The 25,841-nt window shown below is 44.0% G+C and overlaps 2 protein-coding genes across 5 annotated transcripts in view; both read left to right on the plus strand.

The window, feature by feature from the left end:
- Positions 1-4,109, plus strand: part of VPS36 (vacuolar protein sorting 36 homolog) — a 39,370-nt gene extending 35,261 nt beyond the window's left edge. For all 3 annotated transcript variants that reach the window (XM_008273890.4, XM_002720741.5, XM_017350294.3), the window contains 3 exons: positions 272-356; positions 1,572-1,648; positions 1,735-4,109. In XM_008273890.4, coding sequence (XP_008272112.2) covers positions 272-356; positions 1,572-1,648; positions 1,735-1,828 — 256 coding nt within the window. In that variant the 3' untranslated portion in view covers positions 1,829-4,109. The remainder of the gene's footprint in view (positions 1-271; positions 357-1,571; positions 1,649-1,734) is intronic.
- A 4,132-nt stretch (positions 4,110-8,241) lies between these two features.
- Positions 8,242-25,841, plus strand: part of THSD1 (thrombospondin type 1 domain containing 1) — a 29,792-nt gene continuing 12,192 nt past the window's right edge. The window contains exons 1-3 of one of the 2 annotated variants that reach the window (XM_002720742.5): positions 8,242-8,561; positions 11,658-11,793; positions 16,189-17,154. In XM_002720742.5, coding sequence (XP_002720788.2) covers positions 11,736-11,793; positions 16,189-17,154 — 1,024 coding nt within the window. In that variant the 5' untranslated portion in view covers positions 8,242-8,561; positions 11,658-11,735. The remainder of the gene's footprint in view (positions 8,562-11,657; positions 11,794-16,188; positions 17,155-25,841) is intronic. The other variant, XM_070048915.1, reaches the window with a different exon arrangement.

Here is a 25,841-nt window from a genome sequence, read left to right on the forward strand (position 1 = left end):
TTAGACCTTTTGTGTCAGTCCTGGAGGGCTTAGAATGTAGTAGTTAGCTGTGAAATGTATTTTCCTTATACTTAAAAAAAAGGAGCTAAGCAGTCTTTATTTAGCATGTAGAATCTAGTTCATAATTTTATTCATGAGCTTTTTAGTTTTGCCATAGTTGCTTGTGGTCACCGTTGCCCTCACACCTGAGCATAGAAGAAAGTAAAAAGAAGTGCTTCTCTTTAGCGGTTGAATATCCTAGATGACTTGTTCTGGCATCTCTGGTTTCCAGGCTCCGAGTTTTTGACAGTGGCGTCATGGTAATTGAGCTTCAGTCCCACAAAGAAGAGGAAATGGTGGCCTCAGCCCTGGAGACAGTATGTGAACGCAGTTTCCTCGCCATTCCTCGCCCGGACTTAAGTGCTGAGCAACTTGAGAAACAGGATTTCCTTTTGACTTTAACTTTACTAAAAAGTAACATTCACAGACCCAATTAAAAAAGGGCTGTCATTAAGGATGAAGACTTACTCATCAATGTCGTACATTTTAGTTTTGTGAAACTTACTGACAATCTTAATTAACCTAAGTCAGGAGAGCTAGATTGGTGAGCTTCTTTCTTTTCTATTGAAGCTCAGTACTGATAACAGATTTATAACTGTATTAATCAGAATGCTACATGTTTGAACTTTTTCTTTCAGTATAACCTATATAAGCAGCCTTTTTAAACAGCACAAGTTGTTTCGTGAAATAACTGCTTAAACGATGTGAAATGCAGGGCTGGCATTGAGGTGTAGCAGGTTAAGCTGCTGTCTGCATGCTGGTATCCCATATGGGCACCAGTTCATGTCCCAGCTGTTCCACTTCCAGTCCAGTTCCCTGCTAATAGCCTGGGAAAGCAGTGGAAGATGGCCCAAGTACCTGGGCCTCTGCACTATGTGGGAGACCTGGATGAAGCTTCTGGCTCCTGGCTTCAGCCTGGCCCAGCCCTGGCTGTTGTGGCCATTTGGAGAGTGAACCAGTAGATGGAAGATCTCTCTCTCCCTTTCTAACTCTTTCAAATAAATAAAATAAATATTAAAAAATGTGAAAAACAACTATTTTCAGGCCAAACTGCCAATATTACTCATTAGGATACTTGAAACATTCCCGTTCTTTACCTCCATAGTCAGCCTACATAATTTGAATAACTCGCATTTATTACTGTTCTCATTTTAGACTAGATGGAAATCCCAAGATTATGCTGTTTTTATTGCACACTTTAGACCTATATATGTTTCCTTCACTGGAGCATATAATACACACTCAGAATTTGTTGCATGTTCCTTTTCAGAATAGTGAATAGCCCTTTTTAGGCTTAATATAGAGGGCTTCATTTTGATATTTTAGACCCTACTATATTTGTTTTAGGTCCTTCAACTTTTGTAGAATGAAATATTAATTAAGACTTGGTTCTATAGTGACTACTTGTGGGATTTTAGTAGAAAATGCAATAAGTTACTTCTTGCATCTATTGCTAGACATGCTTCCTAAGGTCAGTATCTAGGTCTCCAGACTCAATCACATTTGTTTTACCTGCTTTGTGTCTCTGTTAGGTTTCAGAAAGGGGATCCCTAACATCCGAAGAATTTGCTAAGCTCGTGGGAATGTCTGTCCTCCTGGCCAAGGAAAGGTGAGTAAGGTGCTCGCCCTTCATCACCACTTGTGTGTGTGTTCCTGAGTGGACAGATAACTGTCTCTGTTTCTTTGTATTCCTAGGTTGCTTCTTGCAGAGAAGATGGGCCATCTTTGCCGAGATGACTCAGTGGAAGGCTTGCGATTTTACCCAAATTTATTTATGACACAGAGCTAAGGTTTTTGTGTTTGAAATACCTTTTGTCCATAAACTTGCATCCTGTAGAGGTTATATGAAGTCACGCTAAGGGATAAACCCTGATAAACTGAGAGTTTATTAGAATTTCACAATGTAATATGCAACTTTTTAAATATCTCTATGAGTACTATGGCCCAGGAAGCTTATTTAAGATACATCTAGGAAAATACAGAGAATGAATACCAACATGAATTTAAAATTATACTGTAGCTGTGCAGAATCCTAAGACTTTAACTTGATCCTGTAACTGTTTGAAAAGAAAGGAATTTTAGTTCTTGTGGGGGAGAAAGAGAAGTTGCATGTTTAGACGGGTTAGATTATATTTTGGTGTGACTAAAATTCACTGAAATATAAATGAAATCTTTCTGTGTGTCTGTTGGGCCCATTTTGGGGGGTTTTTAATGAAGGAAGTGATAGATATATTGTAGGTTAAAAACCTGACAACATTGAACAAAATAGCTTAATTGCAGATTGCCACATGGGCTCCTTGTAAGGGCCTTATTTCAGAAGCAGTCATGAGCATGTTTTCAGCAGACCAAATAGAACACCTTTTAAAAGGGGAGAATGTTATCTGACTTTTATTTATACTCCAGCTGGGTTTTCATTTTTTTTTAAATGGCGGATTTCAGAGTTGGCATTTAAAGAATGCAACTGTATCATTTTGTTTTTAAAAAATGCTGTGGATTTGGAAACTGAATTGAAGAGCTGTATAGGCATGTCCAAAGGTATGATTACCAGTTTGGGAGGCAGACAGCTCAGGAATGCCCTAGGACTGCTCTGCAGGTACAGGGACAGAGGCAACCTTGGTGTTCTTTTACCTCAAAGCCAAGGATGGGAAATAGAAAGGGAAAAATCATATGCCTGCTTTTCCTTTCCCTTCAGGAATTTCAACACTGAGTTTTTAAGTCTTTCTATCGTAGTCCAGCAATATTTTTTTCTTCTCTGCCTTCCACATCATCGGTTGTGTGGGGAGATCATCTCAGTAAAGTGTTACTGAGATGACAAAACTTGGTTACCATTGCCTCTGGACTGCTTGTGTGTGCAGAGTGGACAGCCTGACTTCACGTGTCACTCACTCCGCAGTGTGCATTACCTCAAACTCAGGGACCCCGTGGGACTGAAGGGGACACCCTTTCTGAGACTAAGTTGGAAGTGGAAGGGAAGCCTCTGGAAGGAGTAGTATCTGGTCTGGGAGAACCGCTGGGAACAGGAGGAGGGAGCCCAAGCTCACACTCTAGGGCCCCCAAGATGTTTTCACTTCCACTTCTGTGGAAGTGCCAGGGACCTCGGCTGCTGACCCCCGGCATCCCAATTCCTGATCCCAGTTGGGAAAACGGCTGTTGCTGCTTCATGTCCCCAGCATCCCAGGGATGCTGTGGCTGGGGCATCCTGCTTTAGTTCTCATTTTCCACACCTGTCACCAATCCGTCATTGTGGTGACTGGTCCCCTAATTCTCTCACTGCCGCCTCAGGTTTATTTTGTGGGTAATTGGTGTCTGGCTGCCCATGTATTTTAGGGGTTAGCTGGAGATGTATAAACTTGTCTGTCTTGTCTCTGTCCAGGTTACTTACTCTCACTGCTTTGGAAAACTTGCATACATGCACCCACCCCCCCACACACATGCGATATCTCATCTGGCTAAAGTTTTTTAAAATGACAAAGATAAATAATTCACCAGTTGGAATAGTGGCAAATAGGATTGCTGGAGCTGCTAGATCTAGCCATGATGGCTTGGATTCATTACAGCAAACATACATAATTCAATATACTCATTTGCTTTAGTGTGAAACATAAAAATGGAACAGTTGGAATTGTATAAAGTGAACTAAAGATGCAAAAAAGTGGCATATGAGTATATTTTGCAGATGTCACATTAACAAGTATGATTCACTTCATTATCTTATTCTTAAAGTGAACATTCTTCACGATTTCCAGACCTCTTTGTGTATTTTTATCTTTTTCTTTTGCCAAATAAAGGTGTTATTTTGGTCCTCTATTGGTAGAGGTTATGTTTAAATATAACCAATCAGGCCCTAAGTGCAAAAAAGTTCTGTCTTGGTGCTTATCATTGGTATAATTATTATTTGTTTTCCTAACTTTGCTCTTTGGAGCATGAATCTCTTGGTAGCTTTATGGTAATGGAATATTTCTATCCATTTACTGTCAAGAAAACATTTTTTATGTTGTATAAGTGAAGACTGTTTTCAGGGTTAAATGGTATTAATGTATATAGAATAAAATTATTGCAAAATTTTAAAATGGTTTTTCTTGGTGTTTTTAATACTCTGAAAAATATATGAAAATGATAGTCATACTAAGTGTAATGTGAAGAATTTTTCTTTTAGGGTTTTATAATTAAGAGTTGCTTATAAATATTTATGACATCAAGTTCTATTTTACTTATATTTAAAGAATGGGAAATGAGTCATGAACTGCTTTTTGTTGTTGTTAACTCTTGGTGTGACTTCCAGTGTTGAGTGACCGCATGCACTCAAGTGAATGTGCTGTTGCTTGTTCCCTGTTGCAAATCTAACCAGACTGTGGATTCATCTCGCCATCATTCTCATGCTCTTTTTGCCCAGCAATGTCAGAGTTTCATTTCAGTACACTGGAGTCACAACTTATAAGGTGGTTAGTTTTTGAAGGCTGTGCCTAACTCGGGCACATGTAAAATGAACTTTCAAAATCTCTTAAGTTGCCAATGAAATTCTTTTTGCAGTCTTACTGTTTGTATCTCTGTGGAGTGATACATAGGTGTGAATACATTATGCATATAATAAGAACACTATATAAAAATATAAACTGCATACCAAAGGATTTTATAGGTTCATAATCACATATGTAAATGTGTGTTATTTTCTGTTATTTTTTGACCAATAACTATGGTTGGATTTATGTGAATCTCTTGCTAATCGCATCCCTATGGTTGATCTGTGATTGAAGTGTAGATTCCACAAGGGCAGAGATTTTTTGTGTGGTTTGTTGGATGTATCCTCAGAGCCTGGAATAGGGCCTGGCATACAGTGAACACTCACTGAATATTTTCTGAATAAATGAACTCAAGTGTATATACCTATTTATAATCTGGCTCTACTTTAGCTCCCATTTAGTTCATCTTAAAGAAAAAGCACTTTTTGCACACAAGTAGACTTTGTGGGGGCACTTAAGAATTAAGGCTGCCATGGTTGGGGAAACAGACTTGTGAGCCACCTTTACTGAAGAAGGAATGAAGTGTGCACATGGAAGGGTTCCGGGTACCATGCTGTGGAGATGGAGAAAGGAACCTTTAGTCGTGGGGGTGGACAGCAGGAGCCTTGTAAGCTGAGCTCACAAGGACCAAGAGATGGTCAGAGAGTGGAAGGCACTGGGGTCAAGGGAACAGCAGGGGGTGTGCCCCTTCCTGTTGCGGGACACGTTTGCCTCTCTGTCCAGACTTCCTTTCACTGCTTCCCACACGTTTACCCACCCCACCCCCATTAACCCAAATTAGGCTTTGTTCAGTTCCACCTGCTCTAGAAAAATGTGTCCAGTACACAGCTCCATTTCCAAAGTCCATAGGAGTTACTGTTTGTTGTCCCACATACTTGACCATTTTGTTCTTCTAATTATTGTTCCAAGGCCAAAAGAAAACAGAGAATTGGGTTTCTTAAAGTTCAAAGACTGTCATATAATGCTTTTGAGTTCTCACTGGCCCAGGTCGGACTGTATGGGAAGTTCTTAGTTGCATGGTGGCTGGATTGTGATTTGGGATGCTATTCCTGAGTTGTGTCATGAGTGACAGGCAAACCTAAGACTGGCTTTTACCTTCTTCTCAAGAGATCCCCTCAACCAGAGCCTGTATGAGTTGTGCTCTGTCTTGGAGTTCTGGGAACCCAGGCATATCCATGCTCTGGGAGGCACTCCTGAACAACTGGATTACACACTCGTGAGATCCTGTTACTACAAGCCGTTGACTACTGTAGGAAAAGTGGGTCATTCATGTTCTTCCTTGTGTCCTGGTACGAAGTCATGAGTCAGAACTTTCATGTCAGAGCATTACTGAGGGAAATAAAAGATCTTTTGGATACATAGTTTATAGAGGTAGTATATAAATTGGCACAGAATCTGACCCAGAGGGAGAATGCAAGGTATCTTGAGAGCCAGGTTAGTTATAGTTCAGTACTGACAAAGGCATTACATTGTTCTTTTGGAAGTTGTTTTTCTCTTCACGTCTACATTGCTTTCTTTTAGAAGAAGTTAAATTGTATCAAATGCATAATAAAAACAGTAGTAATACAGTTTGGCAAGAATTCTACTTAGAGTGCTGTGGTGTAGCGGGTAAAGCCACTGCTTGCAGTGTCGGCATTCCAGATGGGCATTGGTTTGAGTCCCCACTGCTGTACTTCCTATCCAGCTCTTTGCTTTGGTCTAGGAAAACAGTAGGATGGCCCAAGTGCTCGGGCCGTGCACCCATGTAGGAGACCTGGAAGAAGCTTCAGACTCTTAGCTTTAGATGGGTCCAGCACCAGCCATTGTGGCCATTTGGGGAGTGAACCAACAGATGGAAGACTTCTCTCCTCTCTCTCTGCCTCTCTCTAGCTCTACCTTTCAAATAAATAAATGGATCTTTAAAAAAAAAAAAAAAAGCCAAATGCAATGTGCTGGCTTTAAAAAAAAATTCTACTTAACACAAAAATGACCAAGCATCTTAATCAAACTACTATTTAAAAGATGACCAAGCCGGCGCCGTGGCTCAATAGGCTAATCCTCCACCTTGCGGCGCCGGCACACCGGGTTCTAGTCCCGGTTGGGGCGCCGGATTCTGTCCCGGTTGCCCCTCTTCCAGGCCAGCTCTCTGCTATGGCCAGGGAGTGCAGTGGAGGATGACCCAGGTGCTTGGGCCCTGCACCCCATGGGAGACCAGGAAAAGCACCTGGCTCCTGGCTCCTGCCAGGATCAGCGCGGTGCGCCGGCTGCAGCGGCGGCCATTGGAGGGTGAACCAGCGGCAAAGGAAGACCTTTCTCTCTCTGTCTCTCTCTCTCACTGTCCACTCTGCCTGTCAAAAATAAAAAAAAAAAAAAAAAAAAAAAAAAAAAAAAAAAAAAAAAAAAAAAGATGACCAAGTTTATGACTACAGCCACCTGTAACTGGATTTGGTCCTGCCACCCCCACAGACATTTTGGGGAGAGTGTGTCCCAAAAGATCAATGCAGAGCAAGTCATCTTGTTTAATTTCATGACCACAAAATTTCAGGGTAACTATTACTATGTGCCTATTAACGGTGGAGGAGAAAAAGTTCCCCAAGGTTACAGAGCTGGGGGAGCCTTTGACCCTAAAGCCCACTCTGTCCCCTGAACTTTAGGCTTTCAAAACTGAATATGCTGGGACCTCAAGCAGGTATTTGCAAAGAAATCCCAAATTCAGCTGATGAATGGATAGTTCCAGATAATTGTCCTGGCAATGAAATGGGGTAATAACCTTAAAGCTTTCTTTGAAACACCAAATGGATTTAATCAGTTACTACTTAACAAGTTGAGTACCTAGAAAACAGGTGCCTCTGATAATACACAAGCAACCGCTTGGGCTACCTTCTAAAAGATAAAGCGACAGGTTCAAGGCAGCTGCAAATGGCATATTGTTAAATGATTTTTTTTTTTACAGTAAAATTCACAGTGAAACGCACTGATCTCCCTGAATTTTAGAAATCGCTGGAGTAAAGCACTGTCACACTCCAACCGATAGAATGTATACCACCCTCCGAAAATGCTCTGGGGCCCGACCACGGCTTCCGGAGGCCCGCGGGGCTCTGATCTCCACTGCTGTAATCGGGCGACGTCTTCGCTATATTTTGCATGCAAGCCTAGGTGAACCCGATGGCACCTTCCTGCGACAAGCACAGACTGTTGAACAAGGTGGAACTCGTTCCTCCCACGTTCTGAGAAAAAGACAACTCACACTTTAAATGTTCGCGTGTTTTTTATTTAATGAACCGATTCTGGCGCCAGGGGAAGAAAAACGATACACATTGTGTCTGTATCTGTGTTCTAGTGAAACTCCCATGGCGTTTTTTGGGAAGCAAGGTTACAGCCCACACTTGATGCCACCTCAATGACTTCTTTGTGTAGCCCCGCAGAGGAAAAGTGACCCTGGAAGCAGCGCTGGAACTGGGCGTGCGGGAGGCCGCCGGCCCGCCCCGCACCCCCGGGTCCCGGCAGCCGGCCCGGGTGCCCCCGCCGGCCGCGCGCGTTTCCTGCCGGCTTCCTGTCCGGCGCGGGCGGGCGAGCTGGGGGCGGGCAGGAAAGGATGCGCTGCCCAGAAGGGGCGAGGGCGGGCCCGCCAGGTCCGGAATGACCCCCGCCCTCCCCGCGCCGGCGAGGGCAAGGGCAAGGGCGGGCTCGGGCGGGGCCCGGCGCGCAGTCCGCGGGCGCGGGATGCTGGGCGTGCTGCCTCGCGGGCCCTGAGGCCTCCGGTGCGCCCTGTCACTTCGCGCCTGGCCGCGGAGCCCGACAGTTCCAAGAGGTAAGAAGAGCCCTCCGAGGGGCGCGGGCGCGGGCGCGGCCCCCGGGCTCCGCCACCTCCCCTGCCCGCAGCCCGAGAGCGCAGGGGACTCGCCTTGAAGAGGTGTCCGCGCCGCTGCGTCCCCTCTGTCCCGGGCGCAGGTGTCGCCGCGGGGCTGAGCCGAATTGCAGGGACCGTGAACACCTGCGGCTTTGGATACCAGGCGCCGGCGAGTAAGTCCGTTCTGTGTTGAAAGTGTCACTCTGGGATCCGAGCGGTGTGAGACGCGATCTGCGTGCGGAGCACTGGGACCGGAGTTGCGGCCGTGAACCTGCGGCGGCGCAGGGCAGGCTGGCCCGGGAGGCAGGGACGCGCGCTGAGTTGCAATCGCGGATTCCCCCTTCTCAGTATTCTGAGATCCACACGAGCGTCGGTCTGTTTGTCAGAAAGAACAAAGTTACTGTGCTGCTTTTTGTTTTCCCTTTTATTCTTTGACGAGTCGCGGGGCCCGCGGACTTTAGAGTGGTTCATTTTCCTTTTTTTCTGCGGCTGGGACAGGGGGTACCGCAGCATTTACCTTTGCCGGTTTCATCAACATCTTGGAATCTGAGGTTGGGTGATGTGTTTAGCCACTAGGGTACAACCAAGGGGTCGCGGACGATTCTTCCACCTCACGATGATGTGAAAGCGTAGGCATGGAGTGCTGCTGATCTTCACTTTCAGTATAGTATTCAATAAATTACACCATCTATTCTGCAGTTTACTATAAAATAGGCTTTGGGTCAGATAATATTGCCTAACTGTAGGCTAATGGGAGTGTTTTGAACACATTTAAGACAGACTAGGATGTGAGGTTTGGTAGGTATATTAAATGCATTTTCAACTTAGGATATTTTCAGCTTGGGATGGGTTTATTGGGAGGTAACACACTGTAAGCTAAGGAGCATGCGTATCCACAACTTCTCTCCACCTTCTCAGCCCATACGTTTAAAATTTGTTTGTAGACACTTTTGTATATGAATTCTGTATACAGGTGCATTTAAGTGTGTAAAAGACCTTCCGAAGTTCTTATTTCTTCAAATGATTCTCTGTGGAACATCGGACATACCCAGTCATAGTGTTGGGAACAATGTGTTGAAATAAAACATGCAAGCTAGATAGAAAAAGAATTAAAGAGGCATGTTAAGATCATGATATTATAATTATCATAATTGATAACTGATTGACAAGGTGGTCTGGGTTATTTTATAATTCTGTTTCCATTCAGTTCCAAATATAGATGACTACACAATTCTATTTTAGTGATTATTTTCATGAGGAGTAGGTTAAAATCACAAAATTAGTTGTGATTAGGGGCTTATATTTATATTTCTCTATTAGAGTGGGAATTTAGCCTCGTGGTGAAATGCCTGCCTCCCACACCAGAGTGCTGGGTTCAATTCCCGGCTCTGGCTCCTACCTCCAGCTTCCCACCAGTGCAGGCACTTGGAAGCAGTGGTGATAGCTCAAGTAGTTGGGTTCCTGCCACCCTTGTGGGAGATCTGGATTGTGTTCCTGGCTCCCACCCAGTCCCAGCCATTTCAGGCAACCGGGGTGTGGACCAGTGGATGGGAACTCTGTCTCTCAAATTGAAAAGAAAAAAACCCTTAAAACAGAATATATGGTTATCAAGGGGAAGCAAGCAGTCTGGGAGCTTGCTTCTCCGTATCAGTGACTTGAAGCATGTGGCCCACCCTAAGTGTCCACACTTACCCAAGAGGATAGGCTGATAGTTTCTATGAGGGCTTCATCTGTTCTCCTTGGATGGCTTTCCCAGCCCAGGTGCAGGGGTGGGGGTGGGGGACTGGGTCACATCTGTGGCTGTTGCTATCCAAACAGGATTTTCTTTTTTATTTGTATGGAGGGCATCCATAATCATCTGCATAATTGCACTTCAAATCTCTGCTTTCCTTTCAGGAAGTACAGTATTTCCTTTGCTGAACCCACTCTTAATGACCAAAGGAAAGTCAATAGAGACACATAGTTTCCTTTCCATTGAATTTTGGCTTATTTCAATCAGGTCTCTTAATTCTTTTAATTTCTGTTCTTGTGTAGAGACATGTAACATGTAGCTGGGAAACAGTATAATTGCTCATTGAAAATATATTAACTGAATAATGGAGGGAGACTGTAAACAGTGAGGAAATGTATTTGGCTGTCTTTTTTTAAAAATTATTTTTCATTTTATTTGAAGGGCTGAGAGACAGAGACAGAGAGACAGAGATCTTCCATCCACTGATTCACTCCCCAGATGCCACCAACAGCCAGGGCTGGCCCAGGCTAAAGCCAGGAGCTGGAAATTCAGACTGGGTCTCCCACCCAGAAGCAGGCACCCAACTATTTAGACTATCTTCTGCTTCCTTCCCAGGGTACATTAGCAGGAAGCTGGATTTGAAGCAGAGTAACTGGGACTTGAACCAGGCACTCTGATGTGGGATTCAGGCATCCCTTGCACCAAATACCTGCTTTCATTTGGTTGTTTAATATCACACCATTTGGTAGACTCTAGTCTGAAAAAAAGAGCTGAAATTCCTTGCATCTTATTCTGTAGTCCAATATTCTGTGTTTGTTTCCACAAATCATTTTGAACCACAGGCGAGCAGTCTTCCTGCCTTCCCAGGTGGCCTGGGAATATTGCTAGAAGAATCTATCCTAGATACATACTAGCTACAACAAGAATTGGAAGAGTGACAGAAGGTGACAACTGTTATTTATCTGTTTTCTTCTCAGCTACCCTAAACAAGAGAAATCAGGGCCCTGTGGAGTTCACATTTAGGTATATTCTGGGTATCTTTATCAAAAGTTTGATTATTTGGATATAGGTCCTAGGAGTCTGAAAATGAAGCCATCCAGATAACGCACTGGCTGTGCAAAGGCAGCATTTGTAGAAGGCAGGCAGCAGGGAGGGTTTGGTGTACAGAAAACACAATACTAAGTGAAAGTTTGGCAAAAATGTGAAATGCTGAGCAGCTAAATAATGTGCAAATGTATCATCCATACCAACAAGTAACTTTGATAAAATTAAACAAATAATAATGCATTTCACTCGAGGATGTCTATAAAGACAAGACACTTTGGTATTATGCAAAGACAATCTCAGAGTAGGGCACACCTGAATGTTGTTGACAGGTAAGCTGTGATGGAACAAGAGGGGCTTGTACGTTCACAGGGAAAACTCATGTGCTTCATGGTTTCCTTTCAGCATCATTTAGGAAGTTTGGCTTCTTGTCATTTTATGATTTTGTGAATCACATTGAATAGAGTCATCATGTTTGAGGTTCTAATTTCAGGTGTTGGAAAAAAAAATCACAATTTGGATGTGAGAAAGGACATGAGGAGACTAAAGACCTGGGATTTTGCTGATCAGAATGAAACCAATGTTGAAAGATTTTTCCAATCTGTTGTTGGTGGTGCTCTGTGACTGTGGTGAGTATTGTGGGTATGCCTAATGCTGTGGCTTTCAATAAAGAAACATAAGTGTGAAGTTTAAGTGCACCTTTGCCAGTGACCCTTCAGGAGGCATCAGGGTAGGGTCTACAGTACAAAGCCTTTAAAACTGTGATCCTTGCAAACCCAGGTCCCCTTAAGGTGCTTCTGGGGTTCTACATGTTTGATTCAAATTTCACTTTAAATAATTTTTAACTTTTTAAAAAAGATTTATTTTATTTATTTGAAAGGCAGAATTACACAGAGAGTTACGGAGAACTGGTTCACTCCTCAAAATGGCGACAATGGCTGGGGCTGGGCCAGGTCAAAGCCAGGAGCCAAGAGCTTCATCCGGGTCTCCCACATTGGTACAGGTGCCCAAAGACTTGGCTATCTTCTGCTGCTTTCCTAAGCATGTTAGCAGGGAGCTGGATTGGAAGTGGAGCAACTGGGACTTGCACTGGTGCCCATGTGGAATACCAGCATAGCAGGCTGTGTCTTACCCCACAACGTTGGCCCTACTCTTTTTAACTCTTAAAAAAATTTTAAGAAACTCACTCCCATTTTAACAAACTAGAGACAGGCATTTTGCCCAAAGTTCTTTTTTAATTGATTTCCTAATAGTTCACTATTATCAATCACACACACACACACACCACTAATGTTTTGAATAATGGGGTTCTACATTCAATTTCACTTGACAAGGAAGTTTTACTGCTAGCGTGTTTGGAACCAATCTGAATTGCAGTTGTTGCTGTTTGTGTGCTCTTGGACAAATCTCTTAGTCCTTAGTGATACTAATATCACAAGGTTGTTATGATAAAATCAAGAATGAAGCATCTTGAATGTGTAAGCATACAGGGTGTGTTTAAGGTTAGTTCTATTCATAGTTTTTCAACTAAAAATCAAGTTCATTTCTCTGAGAGTTTTATGGAACTACTGAGCCCTCACTACTTTTCTTATGATTTCCAAATATTTCATAGATAAGCAACTGATAATTGTATTGTAATCCAAGAGATAAAATACTGGCTTGTGTAATGTCATTCATACAGCCAGTTAGATGGAACACAGCATGTGCTATACATTTTATCCAGTAACTCTCTCTCTCGCTCGCTCTCTCTCCAGTTCTCTCCCCCCCTCCTCAAATAAAGTAAAAAAAAAAGGAAATGGGAGAGGGGACAGGAAAAGGTAAAGGAAGTTTTGTGGTAATAGCCAGGTTTTGGTGGATCCAAACTGTAGTTTTCCAAGTGAGAGTGCATTTTTGTCTGTAGGAACAAGCATTCCAGAGTAAGATAGCAACTTCTACCTTTGGTACACACCTCCTGTCTGCTGCTGGAACCCATCAGTTGCATCTTTGTTCTCCATTTCCAGCCAGAAATGAGTCCTCATTGATTGGCTCCCCATCAAATCTGAATCTGATCTGCCTCATTGATGATCTCAGACAGTCACAATAGAACTTCTTAAGGCACCCCAGAATCATCCTGCCCCCTTCAGAATCAAATTAATATGAGGTTGTTCTCAGTCTTCACTCCTTCCCAGGGAGGTGGTGACCACTGGAGTCTCTTTAGCCACAGAGTCATGAAAGCTTCCAGGTCAGCTCTGAACCAGCCCACAGAATCCCCCAGAATCAGCACCTTCCCCAACCTTGAGTTGTCTCCAAGCAAAAGGGAGAATCTCTCAACTGCCGTTTGTCTAAGTTGGGAGAAAAGCAACCTGATCCTGTTATGGTTTCCTAGCAAATGATGATCAAACAATCAGTTTATCTAAGTTTTCTATATTTTATTTCACCTCATTTCAATAAGAAATAGGTAAAGTGCTGAAGTGATTAAGAAAACACATGTGCTAATGTATTCATGTGCTGAGTCCAATAATTATTGATTGAACACAAGCAAGGGTGTTTTTAAAGACTACCAAACCCTTTGGACATATATGCTATATATGTATGTTATATTAGTGTAAGGTATATCTAATAAGAATTATAAATATTAGACACATTATTTTTCAAATCAAATGGTCGCTGTAGTTCCTTAAATCTAGAATAGTTCTTACTCTAGCCATGGGCCAGTTGATTGTTGCATTGCCAAATTCTGTTTCCTTTGATATGTATTTGGATGGGGTTCAAAATAGAAACAAGGATTCTTGTGTGTCTGGGTTCTTTGCACTATTCACTTCAACTGAAAAGATGTGATTGATCCTAACTGAATGATACTTGGGAGGCTAGTAGTCATCTGTTCTGTCTAGGCCAGTGCTAGTTGCTGTAATGTCACTAAGATAGCCAAGCACAAGCCTAGCTATTTCATAAATGTCCACTGTTTCCCTTAGGAGATCTATTCAAAGTAAAATGTCAACATTTCTTACCCATCTAAAGGTTTCTGCCTCATACAAGTGGAGGATATCGGCTTCATTATTGGTAAAAACTCCCTTATCTCAAATGTAAAAAAAAAAAATTTAGAGTTTTACATTTTAAATAGCCTAGACCAGTTTGTGTTGTGTCATTTAAATCAAATTTTCTCTCCAAAAATCACTGTATATCCATTGCCTCCAAACACCTAAACACCAAAATGTGATTAAAATGAGAAATGGAAGATAGTGGATTTTTTAAAAAAGATTTATTATTTATTTGAAAGAGTTACAGAGAGAGAGAGTGTTTCCATCTGCTGGTTCACTCTCCAGATGGCTGTAATGGCCAGGGCTTGGGCCAGGCTGAAGCCAAGAGCTTTATCTGGGTGTCTCACATAGGTGGCAGGGACCCAAATACTTGGACCATCCTCTGCTACTTTTCCCAGGCCGTTAGCTGGGAGCTGGATCAGAAATGTAGCAGCCGGACACAAACTGGCACCTATATGGGATGCTGGCATGGTAGGTGGAGGCTTTACCTGCTATGCCGCGATGCTGGCCTCGGTTACTGGATTTTTACCCTGAAAATTATCAGTTGTTCTAGCTTTGTAGATTTTTTTTTTTTTTTTTTTTTTTTTACAGGCAGAGTGGACAGTGAGAGAGAGAGACAGAGAGAAAGGTCTTCCTTTGCCGTTGGTTCACCCTCCAATGGCCGCCGCGGCCGGCGCGCTGCGGCCGGCGCACCGCGCTGATCCGATGGCAGGAGCCAGGAGCCAGGTGCTTTTCCTGGTCTCCCATGGGGTGCAGGGCCCAAGCACCTGGGCCATCCTCCACTGCACTCCCTGGCCACAGCAGAGGGCTGGCCTGGAAGAGGGGCAACCGGGACAGAATCCGGCGCCCCGACCGGGACTAGAACCCGGTGTGCCGGCGCCGCTAGGCGGAGGATTAGCCTAGTGAGCCGCGGCGCCGGCCTGCTTTGTAGATTTTCATTACAGATATATTACATTGTTGAATGCGATGAATTCTCAGTGCCTATCACTAATTAATTATTTCAAACATAATTATGAATGATGGTGAGGGAACAGAGTCACTTACAAAGGAAAGAGTGCAATGCCCAGCTCCCAGGCCCTGTACATCACGTTCCGTCATCCTTGTCTCAGTTCCAACTTCTCACGTCAGAAATGCCATTTCAATTGAGGTCACAGATAGTGCTCTTCAAATGCAACTTTAAAACCCAATTCTTTTTTTTTAAACTTTTATTTAATGAATATAAATTTCCAAAGTACAGCTTATGGATTACAATGGCTTCCCCCCCCCATAACTTCCCTCCCACCCGCAACCCTTCCCTTTCCCACTCCCTCTCCCCTTCCATTCACATCAAGATTCTTTTTCCCTTTCCTTTCCTTTCCTTTCCTTTCCTTTCCTTTCCTTTCCTTTCCTTTCCTTTCCTTTCCTTTCCTTTCCTTTCCTTTCCTTTCCTTTCCTTTCCTTTCCTTTCCTTTCCTTTCCTTTCCTTCCTCCTTTCCTTTCCTTCCTTTCCTTCCTCCTCTCCTCTCCTCTCCCCTCCCCTCCCCTCCCCTCCCCTCCCCTCCTCTCCTCTCCTCTCCTCTCCTCTCCTCTCCTCTCCTTTTTTGACAAGCAGAGTGGATAGTGAGAGAGACAGAGAGAAAGGTCTTCCTTTTGCCGTTGGTTCACCCTCCAATGGCTGCCACGGCTGGCACGCTGCAGCCGGCGCACCGCGCTGATCCGATGGCAGGAGCCAGGTGCTTCTCTTGGTCTCCCATAGGGTGCAGGGCCCAAGCCCTTGGGCCATTCTCCACTGCATTCCCGGGCCACAGCAGAGAGCTGGCCTGGAAGAGGGGCAACCGGGAAAGAATCTGGCGCCCCGACCGGGACTAGAACCCGGTGTGCCGGCGCCGCTAGGTGGAGAATTAGCCTAGTGAGCCGCGGTGGCGGCCAAGATTCATTTTCAATTCTCTTTATATACAGAAGATCAGTTTAGCATATTTTAAGTAAAGATTTCAACAGTAAAACCCAATTCTGACCATTTCATTTCAGTTCTTGGAGAAGCTGAGTATCTCTTCTTGAGAGAGCCAGGCCATGTAGCGCTGAGCAACAACACCGTGTCTGTGGATTTCCAGTATCTTGACGGGGCTAACGGGACACTAAGGAATGTATCTGTCCTGCTTTTAGAAGCCAACACCAATCAGACTGTTACCACCAAGTACCTCCTGACCAACCAGTCCCAGGGAACGCTGGAGTTTGAGTGCTTCTACTTCAAGGAAGCTGGGGACTACTGGTTTGTGATGGCTCCAGAAGCGACAGACAACAGCACTCCCTTCCCCTGGTGGGAAAAAGGCACCTCTCTGAAGCTGGAGTGGCCTGTCTTTCACATCGACTTGAACAGGACATCCACAGCAGCAGCAAGCACCTTCCAGGTAGGCCTTTTTACCAATGAACCGCTGTGCCTGTTTCCTGTGGATAAGCCTGGTATCGCGGTGGACGTCATCTTCACCAATGGTCTTCCTGAGACAAGAACGAATCCAGGACAACCGCTGGAGATAAGAACCAGCAAAAGGACAGAGCTCGCTCAGGGACAGTGGGTTGAGTTTGGCTGTGCGCCGGTGGGACCAGAAGCATATGTCACCGTGGTGCTCAAACTGCTTGGCCGAGATTCGGTCATTACCTCCACAGGGCCCATTGACCTGACCCAGAAGTTTGGATATAAACTAGTGGTGGTGCCAGAACTCACATGCGAGTCTGTAGTGGAGGTGATGGTGCTGCCCCCGCCCTGCGTCTTTGTCCAAGGGGGGATCGCTGTTTTCAAGGAGGCTCCCCGGCGCCCTGGGGAGAGATCCATGCAGCTGGCTGAGAACAGCCTGCCTCTGGGAGAGAGAAGAACCGTATTTAACTGCACTTTGTTTGACATGGGGAAGAATAAATACTGCTTTGACTTCAGCACTTCGAGAAAAAGCCATCTTTCTGCAAAGGAGAAGGCGTGCATGTTAATTCAGAGAAATATAGGTTGGTATTGAGATTTTTAAAAATCAAATTGGTGTCTTCATGTACTCAGAATTCTTTTAGAATCTAGATAAACTTTTTCATCATTTTTGTGGTCATTTCCTCATAATGTACCAATTGGCCTATTGTCCTTATCTGAAAAATTAAGAGTACTGAGAAACAAAGCCACTTACTTAATCTCTTTAGATCTCAGTTTCCCCATCAAAACAATGGGAATAATGAAAGAAGCTCCCTCAGAGATGGAATGAAATAAACATCACGTTCTTAGCATGGTCCCTGGCATATAGGAAGTATTCCACAAATGTTAGTTATTACATTTGTTATATTTAAAAACCATATTAGGACATCATATGATAAGTCCATGACTGTCGCTCCCCCTCTTCGTGGAGGAACGACACAGGACCCTGCGCTGTTCTTTCGTCTGCTCGGCCCTCCCCGGGTTTGCTGCTGGTTCTTCCCGGGTTGGCTACTGTCCCTTCCACCTCCGTGGAAGGGCGGTTCCCCCTGGCTGCTTTCCCCACTTCCGCAGGGGAGCGGCACACCGCCGGCCGGCTCTCTCGGGGGCTGCACAGGTGTTCCCCTTAGGTGTTCCCCTTAGATGTTCCTGGTGCATGCCGTCTCTCTCCTCCTTTATAGTCCTCCTCCACCAATCCCAACTCGGCTGCCCACACGCCGAGTACGCTGCTCTCCTCCAATCAGGAGCAAGTCCTACAGTTTATTGGCTGAACTGGAGGCAGCTGCGTAGAAGCTGTTTTCTCCTCTCCCAGCGCCATATTGTGGGAGAGCAGATGCATAGAATAAGTCTTAATTCCAGTAACTTAGTCTAGTCCGGATTGCTCCCCACACATGACAGATGATTAGAATTTAAAGCTCAATCTCAAATTGTATTTAGTAACTTCTACCTGTCCTTAGCTGAGCTGAGCATGTCTATTTTCTCTTAAGTTGTTCATTACTGGAATGAAGCTTCTTTACTGAGGAAAGCAAAGCAGGATTTCGAATGTTTTCAGACTCTGAATTTGTGTCATGCCCTGCCTGATCACAAAGTGGGTGTGATGATTCTGTCTGTTCCCCATGCAGCTTGTCACATTTCCTTCCCTTCTCGGTGTGAGCCTGCTCTCAGCAAGCCCTGTAACTTGGCAGATTGTCTGGATCACTACCTGTTGTTCTGGTCCTCACAAAGCTCAGAGCCTCTTGACTGCCCAAACCTCTGTGTTGCCTGTAACCCCAAGCGTTCCCTGCTCCAAATTTACCTACTTCCTCTCTCTAAAGGCCCCTTTCTTTCAACTCTGTCCCTCCACTGTTCATTTCCCTGCCTACATTCACCATTCTGTCCAGCCTAGATTCTATGACCCCCTACCCACATCCTACCTACATCCTTTGCCATCCTGTCCTTTCACTGCACCTGCCAGGCCACACTCCAGCTCTGCATGGATCCAGCCATGTGCCAAACTGCTGAGTCTGCACAGCAAGGTCACACCCAGGCAGACTGGTACCACGATGAACAGATCATGTTTCAACTCTCAGCTGGGCAGCTGTGCTTCCCAGTGTGTCACCCTGGCCAGCTCATGCTCCTCTTTACCACACTGCTTGCCTCCTGTCTCCTCCAGCTTCATTGCCTGCCATCTACTTAGCTCTCAGAGTTGACTTTGCCTTCTGCCACAGGGAGCAGCTGGAAGCGATTAGGTAAGAATGTCCCACTCTCCCATGAAAAGATCCTTAAGCTTCCAGGCATCAGACCACCCTCTCCCGCTCCTTTCCTGTGACAAGGGAGCTGTGCTCATCCTCTAATACACAGTCACCTGTCCCCTGCACTATGGTACTCAAGCCCCTCTGCTCATTTCAGGAAGCTGTTCATCACTGTAAGCCTTCTCAACTCTTCTCTTTAACTGTTCCTTTCTTACCAGCTGATTCTCATTAGCTTTGAAATTCTCCTGTCTAGAAGCAGCCCCACTTCTCACCCAGATGTTACTCTGTTGCTCTCTTCTTCCTTGTGTAGCCCGGTGGCTTGAAAAAGTTGCCCACACTTTGGAGTTCTTTTCCTTGCACCACATTCACTTTCAGTCTACTGAAAACTGGATTCCACCCTGAAAATACTCTCACTAAAGCAGCCAGTGAACCAGTCTCAGGTCCCAGAAATCCAGAGACACTTTGCAGGTTCTGTCTTCACTGAGCTTGACTCGGAGCTAACCTCCCAGCTCCGTGGCTGCTCCTTTGCCTGTCAGTTCCACCACCACATCGCATCCCTTAGGTGTTGGTTGTCTGCTCTCTTAACTCTTCACACACCTCTGGTTGGCGACTGTCTTCATGCTGATGACGCCAGATGGGCATCTGCCCTTATCTTCCCCTGCCTCCAAGCCCTGTTCAATAGCTGGCATCACCTACATGTCTCCCGGGCACCTCAAAAGCAGTGTGTCCAGAATGGAACTCCTCATAGCCCCTAAACCTTCTCAGGGTAGGACTCCAGCAATGATCTCATAGTTCAAACCAGAATCCAGGAGTCTTCCCACCTCCCAGCCTCCTCTGTGCCTTTCTCCACCCCTCCCTAATTCCACTGACGACATTTGGATTCAGCCTCCATCATCCCTTAGCTGGGCTCTTAGACCACATTCCTGAACAGTTCCTGCCTGTCCACTTGGTTCTTTCCACACAGCCAGAGGCATTGTCTAAACTGCAGGTTTGCTGAGGTTATCCCCTGCTTAAAACCTTCTCTTGGCATGAGGGTGAGACTCTGCCGGCCTGCCATGGTCAGGCTGGCCTACCTCTCTGCAATCTCCAGCTCTGGTCTGGGGCCCGGGACACCAGCTCCTGCTTGCGTAATATTAACCCAACTTCCAGGTCTCCACTTGAATTGCTCTTCCTTGACATGAGGCTGGTTAACTTCCCTTGCCGTAACCTGGTGCAGCATCCTTTAGTACCTGTTAGTGGCATTTATCTCTTGTTTCTTGTTTAATGTATTTCTCCCCCTCCCATCACTTCCCTCCCATGGAGGCCCCACCCCTGCAAGACTGGGAAAGGTTATTTGGTGGCAAAACCCTATTTATGCTGCCTCAAAGCTTTTCATGGTCTTTATTTGGCCCATCTCGTATGCCTGGCATATTAATAGGTACTCACTACTTGTTTAAGAAAGTAAAAAACTTAAGTCTGGCTACTGTCAGCTAGGGGTTAGAAGGAAAACAATTAGGTTGAATTAATTTAGTCGTCCAAGATTGAGAGGAGTGTTTGATGTAGCAGTAAGACGCTGCTTGGGATGCTAGCATCTCTTATCAAAGTGCCTGGGCTCCAGCCCCTACACCTTTCCCATTCCAGCTTCCTGCTAACGTGCACCTGAGAGGAAGCAGGTGACAGCTCAAGTAGTTGAGTTCTTGCCACTGATGTGGGAAACTCAGATTGAGTTCCTCAGCCCTGACTGTTGTAGGCATTTGGAGAGTGAACTAGTGATTGGAAAATTTCTCTTTTTCACAAATAAATTTAAAAAAATTAAATATTCTTGCCTTTTCAGAAGAAGGTACTTGCTCTGGGAAAAAAAATTCTGACCAAATTTAATGGAAATGAACCAAAGGAAGTCTAGAAATTTGGAGCATTCGATTAAAGATGTTTGAGGGGCAGGAGGACGCCTTGTTGGTTCTCCAAGCTGCTGGGCTTTCCACAGGTGCTTCCTTCCTTACAGAGTCTAAAGACAGGGGTTTTCCCACAGCAGCTCCTTGGAGCAGCAGGAGGAGGTACAGGAAAGGAGCAGGATGGGGAGTGGTTCTCTGTGTTCAGGCTGAGGGTTGTCAGGGGCTTCCTGTGGGCTTGCGCTGTGCAGCAGCAGCCAGACCCAGCCAACCAGCAGGGCCAGGAGCTGTGAGCAGAGAAGCCAAACTTGCCTGGAGACCACAGAATCTCAGTGTGGCAGAGTGATGTGACTCAGGCTCGGAGAAACTAAGTTTATGCTTATCATAAGAAGCTCAGTGGCTTTCTTTGTTTTTCAGCACAGGTTAAACATCCCTAATGCAGAAATCCAAATGGCTCCAAAGTCTGAAAGTGCCAACATGACAGCACCAGTGGAGAATTCCACGTCTGACCTCATGTGATTTGTTGCAGGCACACTAAAAATATTGTATAAAATCACCTTCAGACTATGTGCATAAGTCATATGTGCAACATAAATGAATTTTATATTTAGATTTGGGCAAAATCCACAAGGTGTCTAAGTATATATCTGCAAATATTTCAAAATCTGAAATGCTAAACATTTCTAGTCCCAAACATTTCAGATAAAAGAGACTCAGCCTGTATATAAATTTGTGACTGACTTGAGTTCTCTTCTTTTCCTTTTCTATTTAACTTGAAGGCTCTGACCAGTAAAGCTTGTCTTTTTGCCAGTTGGCATCACTCAGGGACCAGCCTGACTAGTGTGAGCTGTGGACTCATACTGGATTGCTTATTAGTTTCTTTTAAAAATGAACTAGTATGTTTTATATGTTTTTTCCCAAATATATCTCAGGATCTTAGGATATTATGTAAATAGCAAGTTACAGCAAATGTGTAATGGATGTTGCCAAATGACTATGACCTTAATCCCACTTAGTGGGATATTTACATAGTGATTAACTTTGCACCAGGCACTGTCTAAAGTGCTTTACGAATATTAAGTTATTTAGCTTTTAAATCCCTACATTTCAGTTCCATAGGTGAAGAAATAGAGGCACAGAAAGGTTAAGCAGCTTACCCAAGTGATGTTTAAGTGCAGAAGCAGAACACAACTCAAGTAGCCTAGCTTGACAGTTTGCTTCTATAACACAGTTAACTGGTAATCCATGTAATTAACAATACTATGCTCTTAAACTTGAAAGTTTCTGTTTTTTCCTTCTTAATTCATTGGTTCACTTTGTGCCTCCCATAACCACTTGGGAGTCCACTGACCCAGGCATAGGCATGATTTGTTCAATAGTGAGCTTTGTTTTGTGCAAAGAAAATCTGAACTGCTTATTCCATGCCCCCCTGCTGCTGTTTACAGCTACTCTCTCCTGTCTGTAGAATTTTCTTCTGTTTCTGTTAACTTATCTTGGTCTTGACAAAATGTCTAGTCTTGGGGCAGAAACAGCTCTCCCTTTTCACATTCCAGATGCAGCTTGCTTGTTCGGAATTAATATCCTGTATCGTGAGTGGCCTGAAAGACATTTGGCCTGGCCAGACAGGTTTCTTACATTGGTGTGAGTGCATGTACTGACACCTGAACAGAACCAAACAAATACTCAGGAAGTACTCGTATTGGTTATCTTGGTCTTCATTTCTAGCACATGAACTAGAGTTACCTAAGGAGTTACCACTTGGAAAGTATTTCCCTCAGAGTTATTAGCAGAGATCCTCAGGGCTCAGATCTGATCAAGAATCACTTCAGGACTTCTTTTCCTGGTTACATTTGATCATTGCTTTCTGTGAATGTTTTCCTGTTTGATTAAGAAATGGCTGGCTCCACGGCTCACTAGGCTAATCCTCCGCCTGCGGTGCCGGCACACCGGGTTCTAGTCCCAGTCGGGGCGCCGGATTCTGTCCTGGTTGCCCCTCTTCCAGGCCAGCTCTCTGCTGTGGACTGGGAGTGCAGTGGAGGATGGCCCAAGTGCTTGGGCCCTGCACCCACATGGGAGACCAGGAGAAGCACTTGGCTCCTGGCTTCGGATCAGCGTGGTGTGCTGGCTGTAGCAGCTGTTTGGGGGGTGAACCAACGGAAGGAAAACCCTTCTCTCTGTCTGTCTCTCTCTCTCTCACTGTCCACTCTGCCTGTAAAAGAAAAAAAAGAAAAAAAAAGAAATAAGAAACAAAAACTGAGCTTAATTAAGCTATGATGCCTACTTTCAAGGGAAAAGGAAACAGCATTTTAAAATGAAATTTTTAAAAAAGATTTCTTTATGTATTTGAAATTCAGAATTACAGAGAGAGAGAGAGAGAGCAAGAGAGTGCTTCCATCTGCTGGGTTGCTCCCCAAATGGCTGCAACAGCCAGGGCTGGGCCAGGCTGATCCAGGTCTCCCGTGTGGATGCAGGAGCCCAAGCACTTGGGCCATCTTCTGCTGCTTTCCCAGATGCGTTAGCAGGGAGCTGGATTGGAATAGGAGCATCCAGGACACAAACTGGTGCCCATATGAGATGCTGGCACTGTAGACGGCAGCTTGATCTGCTAGGCCACCGCACTGACCCCTTAAAATGAAATTTTTTGACATTAAGATTCATGTTTTTATTAAAACTTTGATTTCTTTTCTAGTCCCTGCTAATAGAGTCTGTTTTTAGCTTGGCATATGATTTCACATATTTAAATAAATTAGATTTACATTTATGTAAATGGAAAGAGTAGTTCAGAAAGAATAATGAAAGGATTCTTAGTTTTTGCAGTTCTACCTTTTACAGTCTTACAAATGAGTACAAAAGAAGGTTAAACTATACTCTGACTAAATTTTCAGTTTTCACAGTAGTGGGATTGCCAGGTGGATTTTCAAAAAATAAACTAGAATACTTTAACTCAAAGAGGCTTTCATATGAGAACCCCAAAGCTTTTCAAGCACTGGGGGCTTAATGTCTGAATAGCCTGGAAGCCTTGTGGACAAAGCCAGCCCATTGTTCTGCCATTTAAGGAGCTGCAGTGTGATCTGGGAGGCACAGAACCAATATTGTGTTCAGTTGGACTTCTGGATGGAACATAGTTACCACACCTCAGTTGATGCTGGTCCAGGATCCTGGTTTGTAATGATCCTGCTCTTGTGAAAATCCCCAGAGAATTTTAATTGCTGTAAAGAACTCATATTCCATGACTCACTCCAAAGATTGCACCACTTGGCTCACCTGAGAACGCATCTCCCCACACATTTTCCTTGTTTTTGTAGTGCTCCAGATTTTTTTTGGCTGCATTAGAAGAGAGACTTTTATGCAGAGGATGTTTTGGTGCCTTCCTAGTGTTGGCAGAGTCCGATAGGTCTTGGGGTTGGACAGGTGCTGATAGAAAAGGGACTCAGGATAATTCCTTTTTAATAGGGGACTATTCAATTCTATTTGGTAGTGGTTGCACATCTGTTTAGAAGAACAGTTTGCATTTACCAATTAACATTGGCTGTCCTGGGAGGGTTTTGAGTATATTTTGAAGTTCTGGTGTTAGGTGCATCTGCATTTAGGATTGTCAGGGCTCCTTGGTGGATTGACTCTTTCTATCATGTGCTACCCCGATTGTCCTGGTAATATCCCAGCTTGTGCAATCTGATGGGTAATATCACTGCTCTACTTTTCTTGATTATTGTTCACAGGTGTAGCTTACTACCCTTTTACTTTTAACAGAAATGTTTTTGTATTAATTAATACAATTAATTGTATTCTTTATAAAGTTAGCTTGTCTGAGGCAAGCTAACTTTATAAAGAAAAGGAGTTTATTTTGGCTCATGGTTTTGCAGGTGCAAAGTCTAGGGGCTTCATCTGTTGGTGAACTGCTTGCTGGCAGACTCTCAGGGCAACATAGAATATCTCATGGCAAGGGATAGGGAGCACATCTGTCTGTTGATCAATGCAGTCTCTTATAAAGCCACTAGGATTTAGTCATGGGGCTCCCAACCTAGGGACCTAACTCAATATAATCACTTCCAAAGGCCCCACATTTAAACAGTGTAATTGGATTCTTTGTACTATCTTACATCATTAACATAAGATTTCAGGAACGGAACTCTTGAATTCAGAGGAACATATTTGAACCATAGTAGTCTTTTTTTTTTTTTTTTTAAGATTTATTTTACTTATTTGAAAGACAGAGTTACAGAAAGGTAGAGACAGAGAGAGAGAGATCTTCCATCCCTGGTTCACTCCCCAGATGGCTGCAATAGCCGGAGCTGCACTGATCGGAAGCCAGGATCCAGGAGCTTCTTCTGGGTCTCCATGTGGATGCAGGGGCCCAAGGACTTGGGCTATCTTCCACTGCTTTCCCAGGCCATAGCACAGATATGGATTGGAAGAAGAGCAGCTGGGACTAGAACCAGCGCCCATATGGGATGCCATTGCTACAGGCCAGGGCTTTAACCCACTGCGCCACAGCACAGGCCCCATAGTAATCTTTATGTGTAAGAAATTTTCAAAAAAAATAGGATGTAGTTGAATCATGCCTTTTTTATCCTCTGTGACAATCTTTGTCTTTTAATTGGTATGTTTAGGTTAATTATATTTAGTGTTATATAAGGTTTATTTTTGTGGATTTATATTTGTTCCATCTGTTCCTTGTTTCTTTTTTCTGCATTCATTTAGATTCAGTGAATATTTCTATGATTTACTTAAACAGTGCTGTTAGTTTATTGTATACCAAAACATCTTTAATGGTTATCCTGGAGTATATAATATACATCTTTCAGATTTTTCTTCTGTCCTGTTCTCTTTTACTCCCAAGAGCCCAGTTATGTGTATATTTGATACTTGCAGGTCTTATGTTTCTTAACATTGAGCAGAAGAAATTTTGAATAGTACAGTCCCAATTCATTTCTCCTACTCTTTGTTTAACTCTAGGAAAATGTATGTTAAACACATTATACATTACTATAGTTCTGATTTAGATTATCAGTTGTATTTTAGAGCATTTAAAAATAAGAAAAACACAGATGGGGTAATAGGTCCTACTGTAACAAAGCCAGTGATGTGAATATAATATAGAGTGATATATTTTACCACATAAAGGACTGGAGGAGA

Source organism: Oryctolagus cuniculus, chromosome 9, assembly GCF_964237555.1.
Source record: "Oryctolagus cuniculus chromosome 9, mOryCun1.1, whole genome shotgun sequence".
NCBI lineage: Eukaryota > Metazoa > Chordata > Mammalia > Lagomorpha > Leporidae > Oryctolagus > Oryctolagus cuniculus.